At 34.3% G+C, this 16,866-nt stretch overlaps 6 protein-coding genes across 6 annotated transcripts; 2 read left to right on the top strand and 4 right to left on the bottom strand.

The window, feature by feature from the left end:
• Positions 1-165: 165 nt before the first annotated feature.
• Positions 166-1,250, bottom strand: RO3G_11495 (uncharacterized protein; the record flags this gene model as incomplete). The annotated part of the gene is made up of 3 exons (XM_067666079.1): positions 166-179; positions 239-1,070; positions 1,140-1,250. The coding sequence occupies 3 exons, from the start codon at positions 1,248-1,250 to the stop codon at positions 166-168; spliced, it is 957 nt and encodes a 318-aa protein (XP_067522180.1).
• Positions 1,251-1,374: 124 nt separating this feature from the next.
• On the bottom strand, positions 1,375-2,564 carry RO3G_11494 (ATPase GET3; the record flags this gene model as incomplete). The annotated part of the gene is made up of 5 exons (XM_067666078.1): positions 1,375-1,559; positions 1,608-1,746; positions 1,794-2,143; positions 2,198-2,404; positions 2,456-2,564. 5 exons carry the CDS (start codon positions 2,562-2,564, stop codon positions 1,375-1,377), a joined length of 990 nt encoding a protein of 329 aa, XP_067522179.1.
• A 5,224-nt stretch (positions 2,565-7,788) lies between these two features.
• RO3G_11493 (uncharacterized protein) lies at positions 7,789-11,001 on the top strand (the record flags this gene model as incomplete). The annotated part of the gene is made up of 9 exons (XM_067666077.1): positions 7,789-7,830; positions 7,888-8,103; positions 8,154-8,375; positions 8,421-8,630; positions 8,683-8,844; positions 8,972-10,031; positions 10,085-10,455; positions 10,511-10,895; positions 10,943-11,001. 9 exons carry the CDS (start codon positions 7,789-7,791, stop codon positions 10,999-11,001), a joined length of 2,727 nt encoding a protein of 908 aa, XP_067522178.1.
• A 181-nt stretch (positions 11,002-11,182) lies between these two features.
• RO3G_11492 (uncharacterized protein) lies at positions 11,183-12,934 on the bottom strand (the record flags this gene model as incomplete). Its single annotated transcript, XM_067666076.1, has 5 exons — positions 11,183-11,387; positions 11,441-12,514; positions 12,572-12,620; positions 12,674-12,801; positions 12,864-12,934. 5 exons carry the CDS (start codon positions 12,932-12,934, stop codon positions 11,183-11,185), a joined length of 1,527 nt encoding a protein of 508 aa, XP_067522177.1.
• A 1,571-nt stretch (positions 12,935-14,505) lies between these two features.
• Positions 14,506-14,784, top strand: RO3G_11491 (uncharacterized protein; the record flags this gene model as incomplete). The annotated part of the gene is made up of 2 exons (XM_067666075.1): positions 14,506-14,562; positions 14,635-14,784. 2 exons carry the CDS (start codon positions 14,506-14,508, stop codon positions 14,782-14,784), a joined length of 207 nt encoding a protein of 68 aa, XP_067522176.1.
• Positions 14,785-16,261: 1,477 nt separating this feature from the next.
• RO3G_11490 (uncharacterized protein) lies at positions 16,262-16,507 on the bottom strand (the record flags this gene model as incomplete). The annotated part of the gene is made up of 1 exon (XM_067666074.1): positions 16,262-16,507. The coding sequence occupies one exon, from the start codon at positions 16,505-16,507 to the stop codon at positions 16,262-16,264; it is 246 nt and encodes an 81-aa protein (XP_067522175.1).
• Between the last annotated feature and the right edge of the window lie 359 nt (positions 16,508-16,866).

Raw genomic sequence — 16,866 nt, 5'->3', positions numbered from 1 at the left:
TCGTCGTCTTCATTGTATGCAGAGTGAGATGCGTTATTTCTTCCTTGATAACCTTCAGCGTCAACCAAAACAACGTCATCAACGTGTTTGCTTCCAAAAGAAGGTAAAGTAGGACGAGGGGGCAAGATAGCTTCTAATTTTTTGATGGTATCTTCGTCAGTCCAGTTAGATTGAGGGAACTCGACAGTGAATTTGACAAAGAGGTGACCACGACTTTCGATACGATGCATAGGCATACCTTCATTAGGAATGACCTTGATCATATCAGGTTGAATGGCTTCACCGGGGAGTACACTAACCATAAGGACACGATCGTCTAAATGGGGTATAGCAAATTGACCACCAGCCAAAGCAGTCAAGAGGTCGATCTTGGCTTCATAAACAAGATCATCTCCCTTACGAGTGAAACGAGGGTGAGGCTTTTCATCCAAGGCAATGATGATATCACCAGGAACAACACCGGGTGCTTGATCTCCTTCACCAGAGAATGTAATCTTTTGGCCATCACGCATACCACGTTCAATACGAACTTCGAGAATCTTTCGGTCGCTGATAATCTTTTTACCCAAACATTGCTTACAGCGATCTTTTTCACTAATGACTTCACCGGTTCCACGGCATTCGGGACAGGCTTGCTGCACTTGCTGAATCATAGGTCCCATCTGTCTCATCATGATACGAATACCTTGACCATTACAACCTCTGCAAGATTGAACAGCACCCTCCTTGCCTCCCTTACCCTCACACTTGCTGCAAAGAACATTCTTTTGAAGGGCCAGCTTGCTGGTCTTGCCGAGGTAAAGGTCTTCAAGAGTCACCTTCAATTGGTGCATCATGTCCTTACCACGACGGGGTCCTTGAGGTCCACGACGACCACCTCCACCTCCAAAGAATCCTCCACCGCCTCCAAACAATTGGGAAAACAAGTCTTCGGCATTCATACCGCCCATGCCGCCTTGACCGTTTAATCCTTCTTCACCATACTGATCATAGACTTCTCTCTTTTCGGCATCAGACAAGATTTCATAAGCATGAGAGATCTCTTTGAATTTATCTCCTGCATCAGGATTCTAGCAAAAAAAAAAAAAAAAAAAAGTTTAGATCTCCCAATTTTTCTAGATTATTTGCTTTGTTCCTACTTTATCAGGGTGATACTTTAAAGCAAGTTTTCTGTAGGCTTTCTTGAGTTCACTTTCAGTTGCGGAAGGACTGACACCCAAAATATCATAATATTTAGTTTCGGCCACCATTGATGAAAAAAGAGTAAAGAAAGTATTAAAAAAAAAAAAGATTTTTTTATAATCTAAGGCACCAAAAAAAAAAAACTTTCTAGTGTTTTCTAATAAAGCCTTTTGATTGGTTTATTTTTATTATTTATTTTTTCTCTTGAAAAGGTTCAACCAACATTTTCGAAAACTCCTTAATTTCTTCTACTCCGCGTACTTCCTTTGTTAACAAAGGCATACGCACAATATGAAAGTCTTCATAAAGATCATAAATTTGATCCAAGTATTTTTGTTGCATTTTATGACGAACTGTGCAATGTTCACAGTTGGAATCTATGCAAAAGATATGAATACACTACATATACTTTATATTTAAGTTACCATTTTTAGGGAATAATAATTGGTTGACAATGATGTTGTGTGTGTCAATATGATAAGAAGTTAACTCTTGAATCATACGTTCTGTTTCATATAAAGATAAGAATTCTGAAATACACACACAGACAAAAGTGGTAATATTCTATAATTGTATTAATAAACAATAATATATACACTGCTTTTACTTACGGGATCCTTGAATTGTTTGTTAACTTCATTAATAACTGATCTCATTTCTTCTAGTTTCGAAAACATGTCTTCTTGATTTGCATTCACACCCATCATACCAGACATTTGTTGAACCATGGGTCCAAAACGACTACTGAGACCACTGATTTTAGCCAAGGCCTTTTCTAAAACAGTAGGGAATGACAAAAAACGTAGAGTGTGTCCGGTGGGTGCAGTATCAAATACGACAACTGAATAAGACATGGTCTTGACTTGTTTCATTACTTCAGCAAAGCCCATTGCTTCATCCACACCAGGAATGGCATAAGCCAAGTCCTGCATCATGCCACCCATTGGGTTATTTTGTTCAGCTATATTTTATATAATTTAATTAACAATTCTATACAGAATGCATACAGCCTTACATTGCTCAATCATTTCTTGTATGCTAGAAGTAGGATCAATTTCCATAGCGTAAAGATTATTGAATCCGTTCACAAGAGTTGCTTCTTTAGAGAACTTTTGTCCAAATGCATCTGAAAGGTTGTGAGCGGGATCGGTTGAAATCAACAAGACTGATTCACGTACTTTTGAAAGTTGAACAGCCAAAGAGCAAGAACTGGTGGTTTTACCTTTTGACGTTTATCAGTAAATCTTTCTATTCGTTTGGCTGTTTTACTTACCAACACCGCCTTTACCACCTACAAAGATCCAATGAAGTGAATCTTGGTCTAGGATATTTTGAAGAGTAGGCTCAAGTGGTTGAAAGTCGTCATCTGACATGTCTGACATTTTTATGTAAAAAGAATAAGTGTTCACAGAAAGAGCAAAATGAGTACGATTTATATTGCTGAGGTTAAAAGTAGAATAAGTAAAAGAATAATAGAACTCTGTGTGTAAGCAACTTCAAAAGCAACTGAAGCTATTTATCTAAATCAAGCAGTGAATTGAAACAGAGAAAGCATTCATGTCAAGTATCTATCTTTTTTTTTATCTTATGTGCAAACATGGTATTTCTGTAGTTAGTAAGCCTCAAAAGGATCCTGAAATTGAAAAATCTCGGTTACAAAAACGGTAAAAAGCGTACGGTACTTAAGTATAGACAAATCTTTAATTACATAATAAATTTAAAAGATTCAGTAATAATAATTCTATATTAAAACAGATGATATAAAGTATATAACCCTTATAATAAGTACAGTCAAATTATCATAGTCTGACAGCTGATAGACTTAGCTGACTATCAGCTGATTTTTCTTGGGAAATGCATTCTGATATACTTCTATTACAGCCGGTAAAGCATTAAATGCTATCTTGGTTATTGGAAATGTGCTAGAATTGATTGATATATAAAATGCCGCAATTCTGTAAGCACCATATGTCCTTTTTAATTGATGCTTCGTAGAAGCAATATGGTAACTGACTACTTGAAAAGTCATAACTTTTCCGCAAAGCATCACCAAGAAATAGACATTAATGCACAATTTTTTTGTTTGTCACAGTAAATATGTGTACGATGCATATTATCTTCATATATGTTTGATACATAGTCATTTGCATATTATCTATTCGTGCTTTTTCGTAAACTATATCATTTGAGCTATTGGGCTAATAGGCTCAGAAAGAGTGCTTTAATTACGAAAAACATAAGGCTTGTTTGTGTGAATCGGTATAGCTTGTTCAAATAAGAGACACATCATATATTCATAAAAGAACTACACAGATGTATCTCTAAAAGAGAAGGATTTGGATGGATCTTTGTACCTTTAGCTTTTTTTATTTATTTTCAATATCCGAAATGCGTTCTGTTCTTGCTTTCCAGATCCATGATGAAACGACATAAATTCTGGTTTTTTGTGCTATACCACACTACATTTTTATACTTGGTTTCTAATCTTTTTCTTTTCTAGGGTATAATCTCAAAGTTTACATCACTCAAAAAATGCCAAATGGCTCATTTTATACTATGACTGAAATATTCGAAACCACCTTTCCAAAATCAATACAAGAAGTAGATTCGTTTACAAACAGAAAGAACATTGAACCATTGATTTCCTTATATAAATTATTTTGGGCTAACTGCATGACAAAACAAGATGAAGAAGTCGAACTAAAAGAATCAAGATCCCCGGGCTTTGACATATAAACTATTCAAAGTATCAAGGATGAATGTATGAATTGTTTGCGTGAATGCCCATTTAAATACTAATAATCGATCAGAATTTCACATACCCATATTGCCCTGTTGAATCGTAAATAAAAAAGAAATTTACATTGCTTTAGAAGGGGTTCTATATCTTATAATTAAAGACACTCCAATCTTATTATTATGATATTTATATTCTATCCATGTTCAAACACATGGGGAAAAAATGCAAAGTTATGGACTCACCTTCTACAATTTTTCACTGTAATTGTTTTTGCTGCTTCTTCAATGCGGTCAGCTAAATTTCGCTCTTCATTAAAGATGTCTTGCCACTTCTTGCTTGGTTTTTGCCCAACACTTTTCGATAGGGCACAGGAATGGCAAGTAAGGAGATAAAAACAAGGAAGAGTGCCCACGATCATGAATTGCTTGAAGAACTTCAGATGTTTTGATGAGATTTTTAAAATCTTGTTCAATGTAGATCAAAAAGTTCAAGAAAATTATTATTTTTAGTAAAGGTATAGCAAGTCTTAAAGGAAAATAAGGGCTTCGTTAAGGACAAAATGCCAAGTTTTTTCGTATTCTTTGATAAGTGGTAAAAAAATCTTTACCAGTGCAGAAAAACTTGAATGATTTAAGAAACATTTGATTATATTGAGAAATTCTTGATTGGCTGGTCAAAAATCTTGAATTTTATTGACAATAAAGCGTAGTTGATAAATACGCTAATTGGTGTCTTTATGAAATTTACAGTGAGTTAAAAAAGATGCAGCTGGTAGTAATCTTTCAGTTAAAAAAAATAATGATTGATTACAGCCAAATTGAGGTATCCACTATTCACAAAGTCTGGTTAATCAATCAGTATATTGCTGTAACATTGGGATATGAAGAGAGCATGACAAGAGCATATAAAATCAGGTGTAAAAGTTGTTAATTTTACAAGCATATGCTACAACCAGAGCTATTTTAAATGATAACTTGTGTTGTCAGTTTTGATTCTTTTATAGTGAGCCCAGGAAAGAGTTCTATTCTTTTTCGATTATTACTATGAATAAAACACAACTGTGTATTTACTCTTGGTAAAAGATGCGCCTCTGTTACCAATAACTAGATTGAATCATGCCATAATCAGTTAAGGTTGTGTCAATTTGGTTGCATTAGAAATACCTGTTCAGATAGAATAGTCCATGTTATTTCACAGGCTGTCATGACGTTATTTGCCCTTAGGATACATTCCTTTAATTATAAACAAAACCTTCAATTTGATAAGATAGATTATATTTCACGTTCCTTACAGTAGTATAAATGTCTACTTATTTTTATTAATAAAACATCAGTCAAATATTATTCCCTCTATTAAACTGCCCGTCTATTCCTATTTTTACTTTCCTTTGTCTCATTCTTGCTTATCAGCTATTGCAAGTCCTAATTGCAGTTCACAACTTCAAGCCCTTAATGCAATCTTCTCTTGTCCTTATTTTAGTTGTTTATCCAAGCTTCTCAGCTTCTGCCCTATTCTTTCTCTCTCTCCTCTCTGGCTTGAAAAAGAAAAATTATTTATTACACAAGCTGTATCATTGACTATCGACAAGATGCTATATGTGTTCAATTTAATACAAAAAATTTCATCAAAAAAAAAAAGAGTATATGACATTTGTATCGATAAAGCAATTTATGTAGACACTAAAAACATAGATAATGTAAAGATTTATAAAAAAAGAATTGCCAATCGATTCTGTACAAAGTTGCCAATTAGAAGTCATGAAGCCGTCGACAAAATTTTACAAAATCACTATTTATTTTTACAAAGCTGCCTATTGACACGATGGGCACTCTGTTTATCGGTCAAAGCTTCCCCTGGATTCAGCCATGCAGCACTCAGCTCTTCAGTTGCGATGGTCCATCCCGATGCTCTAATCGACGCACCCGACTTCGACTCAGGGATCCTTTGCTACATCTCTTATGTAATACGAGCTCTGTGTTTTGACTTCCTTGCCTTCAGCGATTCTGCCTTTACTTTTCTCAGGAAAGCGTAGTACTGACATTGAAAATTGGTTGCTTCCTGTCCATGTTTCGTACTTTAGATCACATAGGCTATAAAATTAACTGGACTGACCTGAATACTAGTACAGCAGAGGAAATACCTTTATGCAGAGTATGCCCAGTTTTGCTCGCAAATGGCCATACTTAAAAAAACTCAGGTTGGAAGTTACTTTTGATAAAAAGTTGTATATGGATTTAATGCTATCAATGGTAAGCTTACTCTCAGAGGATCTTTCCTATCCAGTCAGCAAAGAAGCAGGAATATAAAATATCTCAATCTACTGCATACGGACCAAATAGCTGAAGAAGATTTTTTATCCCCCTTTAAAAGTTCACCCAACTGTGCTCTCGGAGGATTTGTATCCTCTTTTGTCTTTCAACGTCCTGCACCTCGGTTTGCCTCTCTATTCAACTCATCTCTACCAGATGACACCCCATTTGGGAGGTTATCCCTAAGTGATTCCAACACCTCGGCATACTTCCTTTAGATAGTCTTCTGTCCACGTATCCTAGAGCTAGCAAATTTTCATGGAACACATTTTGGCACGCCTCAATCTCTCGTCCAGCACGAATTATGCTATGGAGGCTTTATCATTTAAAACTTCCTATACGCTCTCATCTATATAAAATTATGCCTAAATATATCATGAGAAGGATGCATGATATGTGGCACAATCGGAACTGATGATACTTTTTGTGATCCTGCCTAATTAAACGACCTATATGAGACACATTAGCGCAACGATTTCTTGTTCAACCTTCGCTACTATCTTTTGATCAAATAAATCGACCAATTCAAGCAACAATTAAAACATTATCGCATTGGAAGCTTGACACCTTTTATGTAATTGCTTGTGGAAATTTGAGTTTATGAAGATTACACTGGAAATATATTTTTGAAGACACACCTTTTTGGCCAAATGAAGCAACAGCAAGAGTCACAGTGCTACTTAGACGAATTCACAATGAAAATTTACATCGTCAAAAAATGTAGAAATATTACAATGCATTATTGTAATAGTTATTTTATTGCTCTAGTTTTTACTATTTTGTAACAGTGATCGTTTGGAGGCGGTACTAGAATAAAATCCTCGAGGCACAGTGGGCACTCTGGAACAAAGTCACTTAGCGAAGTTCTGCTGGACTGGTCTCTCGTCTGGCGGCACTAGTTGAAATCTCCATGATCACTTTTTGCTTGTTTGCTCATAGTTTTAAGCCCTGCTATTAAAAATGTTTCTTATGATGACTAGCTAAAATGCGGCATTCGAATAAAATCCTCATACAAAAAAAAAAAAGGCATAGTGGGCACTAAATTTTTGCTGCCAACCAAATAAGTGACTGACTGTTCGAAACATAGCCAATAGTTAAATAATGGCCTCCTTACAAGGGGGGTGGATATCATCATCCAACGAAAAAGTAACAAATTTTTTTTTACTAAGATTACAAAAAACTATTATATATTTGCGTATGCCCTCTTAATATAACAAGGAAAAAAAATAATACCTCAGAAGAAATTAAAAAACAAGAGAGAAAGAAGGATAAAATAATAAAAAAGGATATTTCTATTTTTTTTTTTGCATCTCCTTTTTTGAAAAAATAAACTCACCAAATATTTTTTTTTTTTTTTTACTCTTTAATTTTTTTTTCTAATTTTTTTTTATAAAAAAAAAGCAACAAAAAAAAAAGAGGAGGGAAACAAAGAAGACGATTATGACTTGTGCGTTTTCATTTTATTTTGGACAAGTCAATACATTACCCACTTCTTTGACCTGTCAAATAACAGTTGAAGGCACCAATTTAACATTAACTGGGCAAAAAGAAGATGTTATGGCAACCAGAACCGAGTTATTGAATTTATATCCCACACAAGTAAACTATACAGTATTTCAGCAAAATTGAATAATTAAAATAATGATCCCTTTCTAGATCCACTTGAATATAAAGATCCCTGATCAAGATTGTAATCAACTTAGAACAGCATGTGATAAAATAGCAAAAGAAACAGAAACGACTATTGCCCTTACAGAACCTTTGCCTCAATCTTCATTTACCTCTCAAAATACAGTCAATATCCTTATTACTGGTATACCCAACCAAGCTGAAAAAGCGAGAATCAACATTTTGGTGATGTTGGATAAACAAGTAAGATTTTTTAAAAAAAAGTGCAGGCCTGTATTTAACACTTTTGTTAGTCACAACTTAACGTAGATACACTTGATATTCCATATAAATTACATCCGTTAATCTGTGGAAGGAAAAGAACTGGACTTCAATCTATTTTGGAAGGAACAACTACTTTGGTTTACTTTCCATCTCCCTTTCGCTATAACGACAATGATGATTCATTGATTTATGTATCTGGAGATCAGGTTGAACGTGTTAAAGAAAGCCTTACTAACCTCGCAAATGAAAAGGTATGAAAGTAAAACAATTAATGCTATGACTAATACACAATGTAGATGAAGGACATACATCAAAAAGAAGCTGTACTACATCCTCGTAAATTAGATTGGATGCTATTACATAAAAGAAATGATATAAAAAAAATAATGCGAGACAATGCTTCTTTCATTCAATTTCCAAAGATGGGAACTGAAAGTAACCAAATCATTGTTTATGCTGAAAATCAAGTCAACGTTGAGCGTACTCTTCGTTCTCTTCATTTTTTGGTACAAAAAAAAAAATTATCCGAGAAAAAAACGTGCTAATTTCTCTTCTTAGGCTTGTGGAGTCTATGAAGCTTGTTTCTATTTTAATCATCGTGATATTTATGGTGTTGAGAATGCTTCAACCTTTTTACCTAATATATCAAGTCTAGTGTCTCAATTATCTCAAATTTCCCTTGCTGATGTCACCTATTTACCCGAGCCAAGTCGAATTGAGGTATATGGTACTGAAAGAGCTGTTCGAAATGTCTATCAACGGTTACACGACATGGCGTTTTTAAAGGTTTGTGAAAATAAGGGTCCTACCACAACACACACTAAAAAACACGTTTTTTTTATGACAGATGTTTCACCAAAGTACAGTTTTTAATGTTGAACTCTCTAATGATCAACGCGAATTTATTAGTGGTAAGAAGAGTGGAAAGATCAACAAAATCATGAAGACATCAGGCGCCAAGATCAAGTTCATTCCATTTAGCGAATACAACTTTATTATTGAAGTAGAAAGCAGCAGTTTTACCAAAGCCTTGGACGGTTTGACTTTACTTCAAGAAGAGTTGCCAGCCGAAATTTCATTTTATGTACCAGAGGTCTATCACAAGCGTATCATTGGTGTCGGTGGTAAAAATATTCAACGTATTATGAAAAAATACGGTGTCTATGTGAAATTTTCAAACGCGGAAGAGTTTGCAGCTCTTGGAGGTTACTATGACAATGAAGACAACGTAGTTGCACGAACACCAATGAAAAACCAGGTCAATTTGGATAATTTACGACATGCTGTGATGGATTTGATTAACCCTAAGGATCGAGAATGTGTTGAACAGGTACTGGATGTTCCGTTTTGGCTTCATCGTACTTTGATTGGAAGTCAGGCCGATTTCTTGGCTGAGGTGGCCAAGAAGACAGGCACGTATCCGATGTGGCCTGATGCTGAATTGGCAAGCGATACCTTGACTCTTGTTGGCCCCGAATCGCAAATTGAGCTAGGGGTTCAGATGGTGAGATCTATCTTGCCAGAGGAATATAAACTCTATATACCTTACTCTGCGCAGTTGATACCCGTCTTGTCATCAGAATCATTTCAAAAGGATGTCGTTCAACGTATATCAAAGGAATATCGTATTGAGATAGAATGTATTCCAACGACAGAGACCAAGCGGAATGAAATTGTTAAGTTCAAGACAGTCAAAGGAAATATGGATGCCTTGGCTATGGCATTGAAGATTACGACAGATTATCTTAAAGATCAGCAAATCACTTTGTATGAAGGAAGCGCCATCGTTCATCACTCAACTCTAGATCATGCAGCTACTCCTTCTGTCATGCCACCAAACACAACAACTTCTTTTCATGTGTTTGATAGTAAAATTTTGCCTCCTCCTTCTTCAACGATGGCTTCAGGTTAGATCCTTAAACAATTTTCTCGGTATATATTAACATGTCATCTTTTTTAGATCTTGTATCGCCTACAGCTTCGTCTTCTTCATCTCTCTTGAACGATTTTCAATCTGTTTTGAATGGCAATAGTAGTAGTGGACTAAAAAGCTATTCACTTTTTGATTATCCAACAACAACGACAGGAAGTGCACTGGATGCTTCATGGAGAAACTTTAGAGACATGAATTCATCAAGAACGGCCGATAATATTCGAGCCATCTTTGATTCACCTGCCGAAAGAGGACCTCCACCTCCTTCACTCTTTCGTGGAGCTCCACCGACAAGTCCACCTAATGGATTAGATATCTGGGGTACAAATCACCCAATGAATGGATTTGTCAATAGTCCACCCATGACAGGACAGATGGAAGGCAAACCTCAATCGATGGTAAATTAATCTATTAAACGCTTTATTATATGTATTAAATTGATTTTAATATCAGATGTATGCAAACAACAATACCAATCAGACAATAGGATTTTATCCATTGAACAGCAACAATAGCACTAATAAACCTAATGATTTCAATACATATATTATGCCTACATCATCCACTTCGACAGGTAGCAATAATAGTTCTATGCATTCAAGTCAATCCATGCCAGATATCATGCTAGAAGAAAGACAACATACCGGTACTTTACCCACTTTGCAAAACTATATCCATACCCAAAGTCCACCTTTAATTTATCCATCTTCTACAGCATCTCATCATAATAAGCCTATATCAGCCTTTTTATCTTCATCTGCTTCAACCCCAACAACAAGAGGAAATCATTATCCTGCACTGTTTTCACAAAATCATTCTTTTAATGATGAAACTGTTCGTAAGTACATATTTTTTATTGAATACAAAAAAAACTAACTTTAATAGTTGTTCAAAAATTGTTCAATAGCATGTCTATTAGTCAATCAAGCCATTTGACTCATTAAAAAATGATTTTTGTTTTACCCCCCTCCCTTTCCCTCTTTTATTTGTGTATGATTATATTATGTTAGAACGAAATATATTAAAGGAAACACTTTTTTCTGTTTTTATTAAAACAAGGATGAGAGAAGCACAAGATGAAATAGGGATAATATTATATGTGTGTATAGATATGATGTGTATAGATTAAGACCTTTTGCTTAATTGTTCTTGAAGTGACTTGATTTGGGCATGCAACGGTGCTGCAGCTTCACTTGTACTCTTTTTAATCAGGTGTTCAATACAGTCTATCATTGCTGGATCAAGATACTGTTCTTCCTCTATCACTTTTTCCATCTTTCTTTTTGTTGAGATAGGATCAATAATAAAAGTAATAAAAGCTTCATGGTTTCTAATGCATGGAATAGTTGTCAATATACATAAAGAATTAAATAAAAGGCTTACGTCAGTATTCGTTCAATTTTCTTCATAGCAGCTTCAAGACGTGTTGGGAACATATCATCAAGTACATTCTCTTTGTATTGTATAATACAATCAAGTAGCTTTTGATGCTTTCTTTCAGCCTCTTCTATTCTTTTTGTTATATCATCACTTTTCCGATTATAATCATCATTCATTCTCACTCTCTTTTTAGACGAAAGAGTTTCTATCTGCTGAGTCCAATCACACTTTGCATTAAGTGTAGTCTCAATCATTTTAACATTGTTAAACAATACAGCCATGCGATACTGAATACTTTGCATATTAGCTGCAGTAGCTGCTTCATCAATCTGAGCATTATTATAAATATGGCTGCATCGCATCGAGCCCACGATCGACTGTGTCTCTTCCAATTGCTGCCTCAAAGCCAACATCTCTTGACTCATTGAGCTCATTGTATCCCTAATAGAAATCAAGAGAGGTAGAGTCATAGGTTCAGACGAGGAAAGTAGGAGATTACTAAATTCTACAAACTGCTTGATCTCGGGTATATGAGTGAGGTTTGACTGAAGATGGGCAGGCCCTAGCCTATCAACCTCATTTCGTATAATCTCTAAAATCTTTTCTGATACAATACTACCCTCTTTTTGTTCTTCCACTAGGTTTTTTTTAACGGTCTCGTTCAGCTTGGTGTCAAATTCTTTTTCGATCAGTTGAACTGCGCTGCGAACAATAGCATCATTCTCTCTAACTCGATCAAGCCTATTCCTCATCTCACTGACAATCTCTTGAAAACTTCTTTCATTATTAGCTGCGATTTGTCTCATATTCTTTGTTTGAGACTCAACCACTTGTCCCTTGAATCGCTCGAGTGAAGTACGGATGGCTTCACCTGCAGAGATATCCATTTTCCCCTCTTCAAGCGACAGGATCGTCTCGGTAACTGGGCTGATTTTGTTTTCTGCCTCTTTAAAGGTTGCTTTGCAATGTTGAGTCAAGGCCTCTTTGATGTTGGTTCTGATTTTTTCTGTGTATTCACTCAAAATATTGATTATTTCTATAAACTGCTTCAAAGCCAAATCTTCTTGTTGCTCCAACCTACACTAGAGTGATAAATAACCATTAGCGATTCTTTTGTTTCGCTTTTTCTTTTACTTTCTTTTTCTGATCGATAGGTCTTGTTTACTTTTATCCAGCGATTCATCTAGTATAAACTTTATAATTAATCGTTGCTTCATTTAAAGTCTAGACTTTTACCCATTGTCTTTAATGATTCAATTACACTAGCTTCATCCGTCAAGCGTTTTCTTACTCGAGATAAGGAATTATAATTTGAATACAAAGAGTTGAACTCAAATGTAAGGCGTGTAGCTTCATAAATAAACCTGTCAAAAAAAAAGTGTATTAATATACAAATAAATAACCCATAGCATTTTCTATTGATTACTTGAAATGATCTAGAAGAAGTTTCTCTGTTTGCTTTTCTAATTCTACTAAATTTTTATCTTCTTCTGTCATGCCTTTTGATGATTATCCAAGTTAAAAGTACAATTTTTTTTAAACAGGCCAAGAAAAAAATACAGTCCGCTTATTCTGTTCTAACACAAATTTAACCATGCGTAATTATTTAAAGACATAGTAATGCAGGCTTAGCAGAGTACTCGCACAAGTATGAAGGCAATAAGAAATAGTAATGAAGCTCTCGAATGTATCTTTGATGTTTGTGAAATTATGGGTAATGCTATAAATGTGAATCAGTCTGCAAATAATTGTTATCATGTTAGAAGAGAGTGCATTAAAGGGTTATTTAATTTGATTTATCACTACAATAAGCAATGATGATCTTCACCAATTTTTTGTGTATGACTGTTTACTGAGTTTTATTGATTGCCTTTGGTCTTATATACAGGTTATTAATGTTAAATTTAAATAGTAAGAATGACCTGTTGATGTATATTCCATGCATTAATGAATTTCTTCACCAGGATCCAATCGATACACTTGCAAGCATAGCTTCATGCCAAGTATCTATCAATGTAATTTCATTAAGCTGGAGTAATGATAACCTACTTCCTATGGAACACGGTCGCAGGTTTGCTCTTATTGTGCTTTTCTTTTTCTTTTTCTTTTTTTTTTTTCTTTTTTTTTTTTTTTTTTTTTTTTTTTTGTTTAAAGAGATTTCCCAGCTGTAATTAAAAGATGGAAATGAGGAATATGATAGTGACAAATATGAAACGGGATTTCCCTCAGACTTATTCATAGACCATCATTCCAGACACTTCAGTGACTACACTCTTTCTTTTCAGGGGAATTCAACTCATTCCGTAGAAGATCTGGCCAATGACATCAAATAGGTGCTGAATGATCATTGCACTTCTGATTTATGCTTTAACTTGAAAAGCACAACGATCAAAATGATTAATATGGTAAATTTCTGCCCGATTTTCCGACATACACCCTTTTTGTGTTAAATGACATCTATCTTTGATAAAAATTATGCCTCATCCATCAGTAAATATTTCAACTCTTGTTCAAATGCCCTCAAACCATCACTTTTATTTGAAACACATCACCCTGAAAGAGACATTCGATGCTACAATTGGTATATGAGCATTGAAAAATCTTCTCCTCCTGACTGGATTTCCTCTTTAACTTTATGCGCCAAAATGCTTAATGATGCTTGTGAACCAACGAATAACTTGGATATACATAGAGCTCAAGTTTTAACATTTATTAATGGCCCACCTGACTGTTCCATTGAAGATAGCTATGTTCACCATTATCTTTCACCATTGTTGTCGTCTATTTTTTCTTCTGATTCCTTGCTGAATATGAAATGGGCCAATGGCCAACTTGAAAGAGACAATCCCAAGCCATACCAACCAGATTTTTGGTCTACAATCTTTCTGGTAGTGTAAAATGTGTTGTATTGATTGCTGAATTCAAACGATCCGATCAAAACTCTTATGTTGAATCCGACTTGATAAAGTTTGATAAACAAATGAAGCTTACTATGAACAAACTGGTTTCAGATGGTGTTGTTAAATCGCTTGTTCAAATCGTAAAGTCTCGGCAAAAATCCTGTACATATGTATGTCATGGAACTCGCCTCTCCCAAGGTTTACAGGATGATTAATGTTGCACAAGTAAAGCTCTTTGGGAATTTAGACCAAATTTCCCTTCTTCCCAGGATACTTACACACTTGATGTACTTAAAGAACGTTGATTTTGAAGTTGCTTTAAAGATTGTAACTGCCGCTGTATCTAGTTGCGCTACTTTGAAATTTCCCGCTATCTGCCCACCTTTATATTGGTTATCTAATGATTCTTATGTTCTGTCCCATCCCACCAAGAAACAGAAGAAATAAATGCTTTCGTTTTTTTTATACCTATGATGTTAATATAAATATCTGTCTCATTGAATCACTAATGAGTTAAAATCCTACCTGCGTTTCAAACTGAATAAACTTATCTTTTATTCTGCCATTCACTCGTAACACGAACCTTTAATCATTTTACTAAGAGGCTTAACAACTATTCATGTATATCTACTTATTTGCCAATGTGGTGTTATAGGAATCAGTATAAAATATATGCAAAAAAAAAAAAAAAAAAAAAAAAAAAAAAACTGTTAGAGGGCTGTAAGAGGAAGGACATTCTGTGAATATCACTACAAAGAAGACAACTGTATATGAAATTCTTCAAAACCTCCTCCCAAAAAATAATTACGAATTTCTTCTATGTACTTTGCGTTAGCCGTACCGACATTGGTATTTCTAGCAACACATATCAGCAATAAATAAAACTATAACATACTTTTTTATAGGCTTGAGAATTATCTGTTTCTTTTGTTATTATTGCTTAGGCATATACTACATTTACAGCATAGGATGGTAATAATAACTATTTAAAAATTACATGAGTACGTATTTTTATTCAATTAAAAAATAAATATGCCCAAACTCAACGCTTCTTTCAGATTAATACGAAGGAAAACGAATTATACAGAAAGCGGAATGCTTCAACGAGAGTAAATACATATGCGTATTTATACATCGTATAGCAGCAGCATCTATAAGAGTAGTGAAAAAAATTATAGATTTAAACGTCTTAGCATTAGCTTGGTTCCAATCAAATTATGTAACTATTGCATAAACCAAAACCAAAAGGAAAAGAGGAACAAGATTGAAGATGTAAATCTTTATATTTTGAAAAACAATTGGACACAACCAAATATGAAATTTTGATTTTTAGAATTGATTTAACTTTTGTTTTCACGCGCTACCCTAGTATGTATAAGTAAGGTCATTATTCTAACTTTAGAACTCTGCATTACCTTTACTTAATTAAAAGCTACTTTAGACCCATTATATAGCTATATATCACATGTATTCATTAGAATAACTTCAATTGATAGATCAAAATACACTGGTATACTCAAAATCTACTATAATAGGTATAGTACATGTTAATATATGAATTGTTACAATAGAATCAACGGAAAAAAGGGTCAGCATTTAAAAGTTAGCGGATGTTAAGTTTTTTGTATAAGTTTCAGAAGAAGTTTTGAATTGATACAAGTTATATTTCTTTATTAAAAAAGCATTAAGTTTAAATGACTTTAGATGAACAAGATGGTTTATACTCATGTCTAACTAAAAAGGGGTGGTATCAGATGAAAAAGACTATGCTTATATTCATTATAATCCTTTACAGACATAATCTATCTTTTGTTTTTCATCCGCGGTTCATAGATGTACATCTTTTAAATGGTAAAATATAGAAAGAATGAATCATTTTATTACAATTATGGTTTACAATGGTTATATACGAATTTATATTAGTTTAATTGGGCAACTTTTCACCAGAACCTTGCTTTTCTAAGTAAATTAAACCATCCTTCAATGGTTCTTTGTCTTCTAATTCTATACCAGAATAGTCAGGAAAGATATCAGAAGGAAGACCTTGGGTATTATAAGAAGGGTGTTGGAAATCAACTGAAGAGCTGTCTGCAGCTGCTTGTTCCAAAGGAAGAGTTACAGCAATGCCAAATAAAGAGACCATTAACGTAGTGAATAATAAACGAACCATTATGTATATGATATAAAAAACACATGAAAGAATTGGGATGATATTTATACCTTTCAAAATGGATGTATGTTTTTCCCATTTCCTTTTGTTTTCTTTTTTTTAAACCACGATAAAGTAAATTTAGAAAATCCCAAAATAGACGAAATTATCTTTTTTATAGCCATTCACATGTTTATTTTAAAAAAGGGGGCATCAGGTAGCTTACCTGAAGTACTATACACCTATCTTTCTTCTAGGTTTGTTTATATTTAATGTATATTGCAAATACTACGCCTCTATTGCAATTGCTTTTTCTAGTATGTTATTGATGTAATGGAAAGAAGAAGTTCGGATCTAAATATCCCGCTTTTTGGTAAAAC

The sequence above is a fragment of the Rhizopus delemar genome, genomic scaffold (assembly GCF_000149305.1).
Source record: "Rhizopus delemar RA 99-880 supercont3.9 genomic scaffold, whole genome shotgun sequence".
Taxonomy (NCBI): domain Eukaryota; kingdom Fungi; phylum Mucoromycota; class Mucoromycetes; order Mucorales; family Rhizopodaceae; genus Rhizopus; species Rhizopus delemar.
The sequence above is the reverse complement of the archived record's forward strand: the minus strand, read 5'-3'. Positions and strand labels throughout refer to the sequence as shown.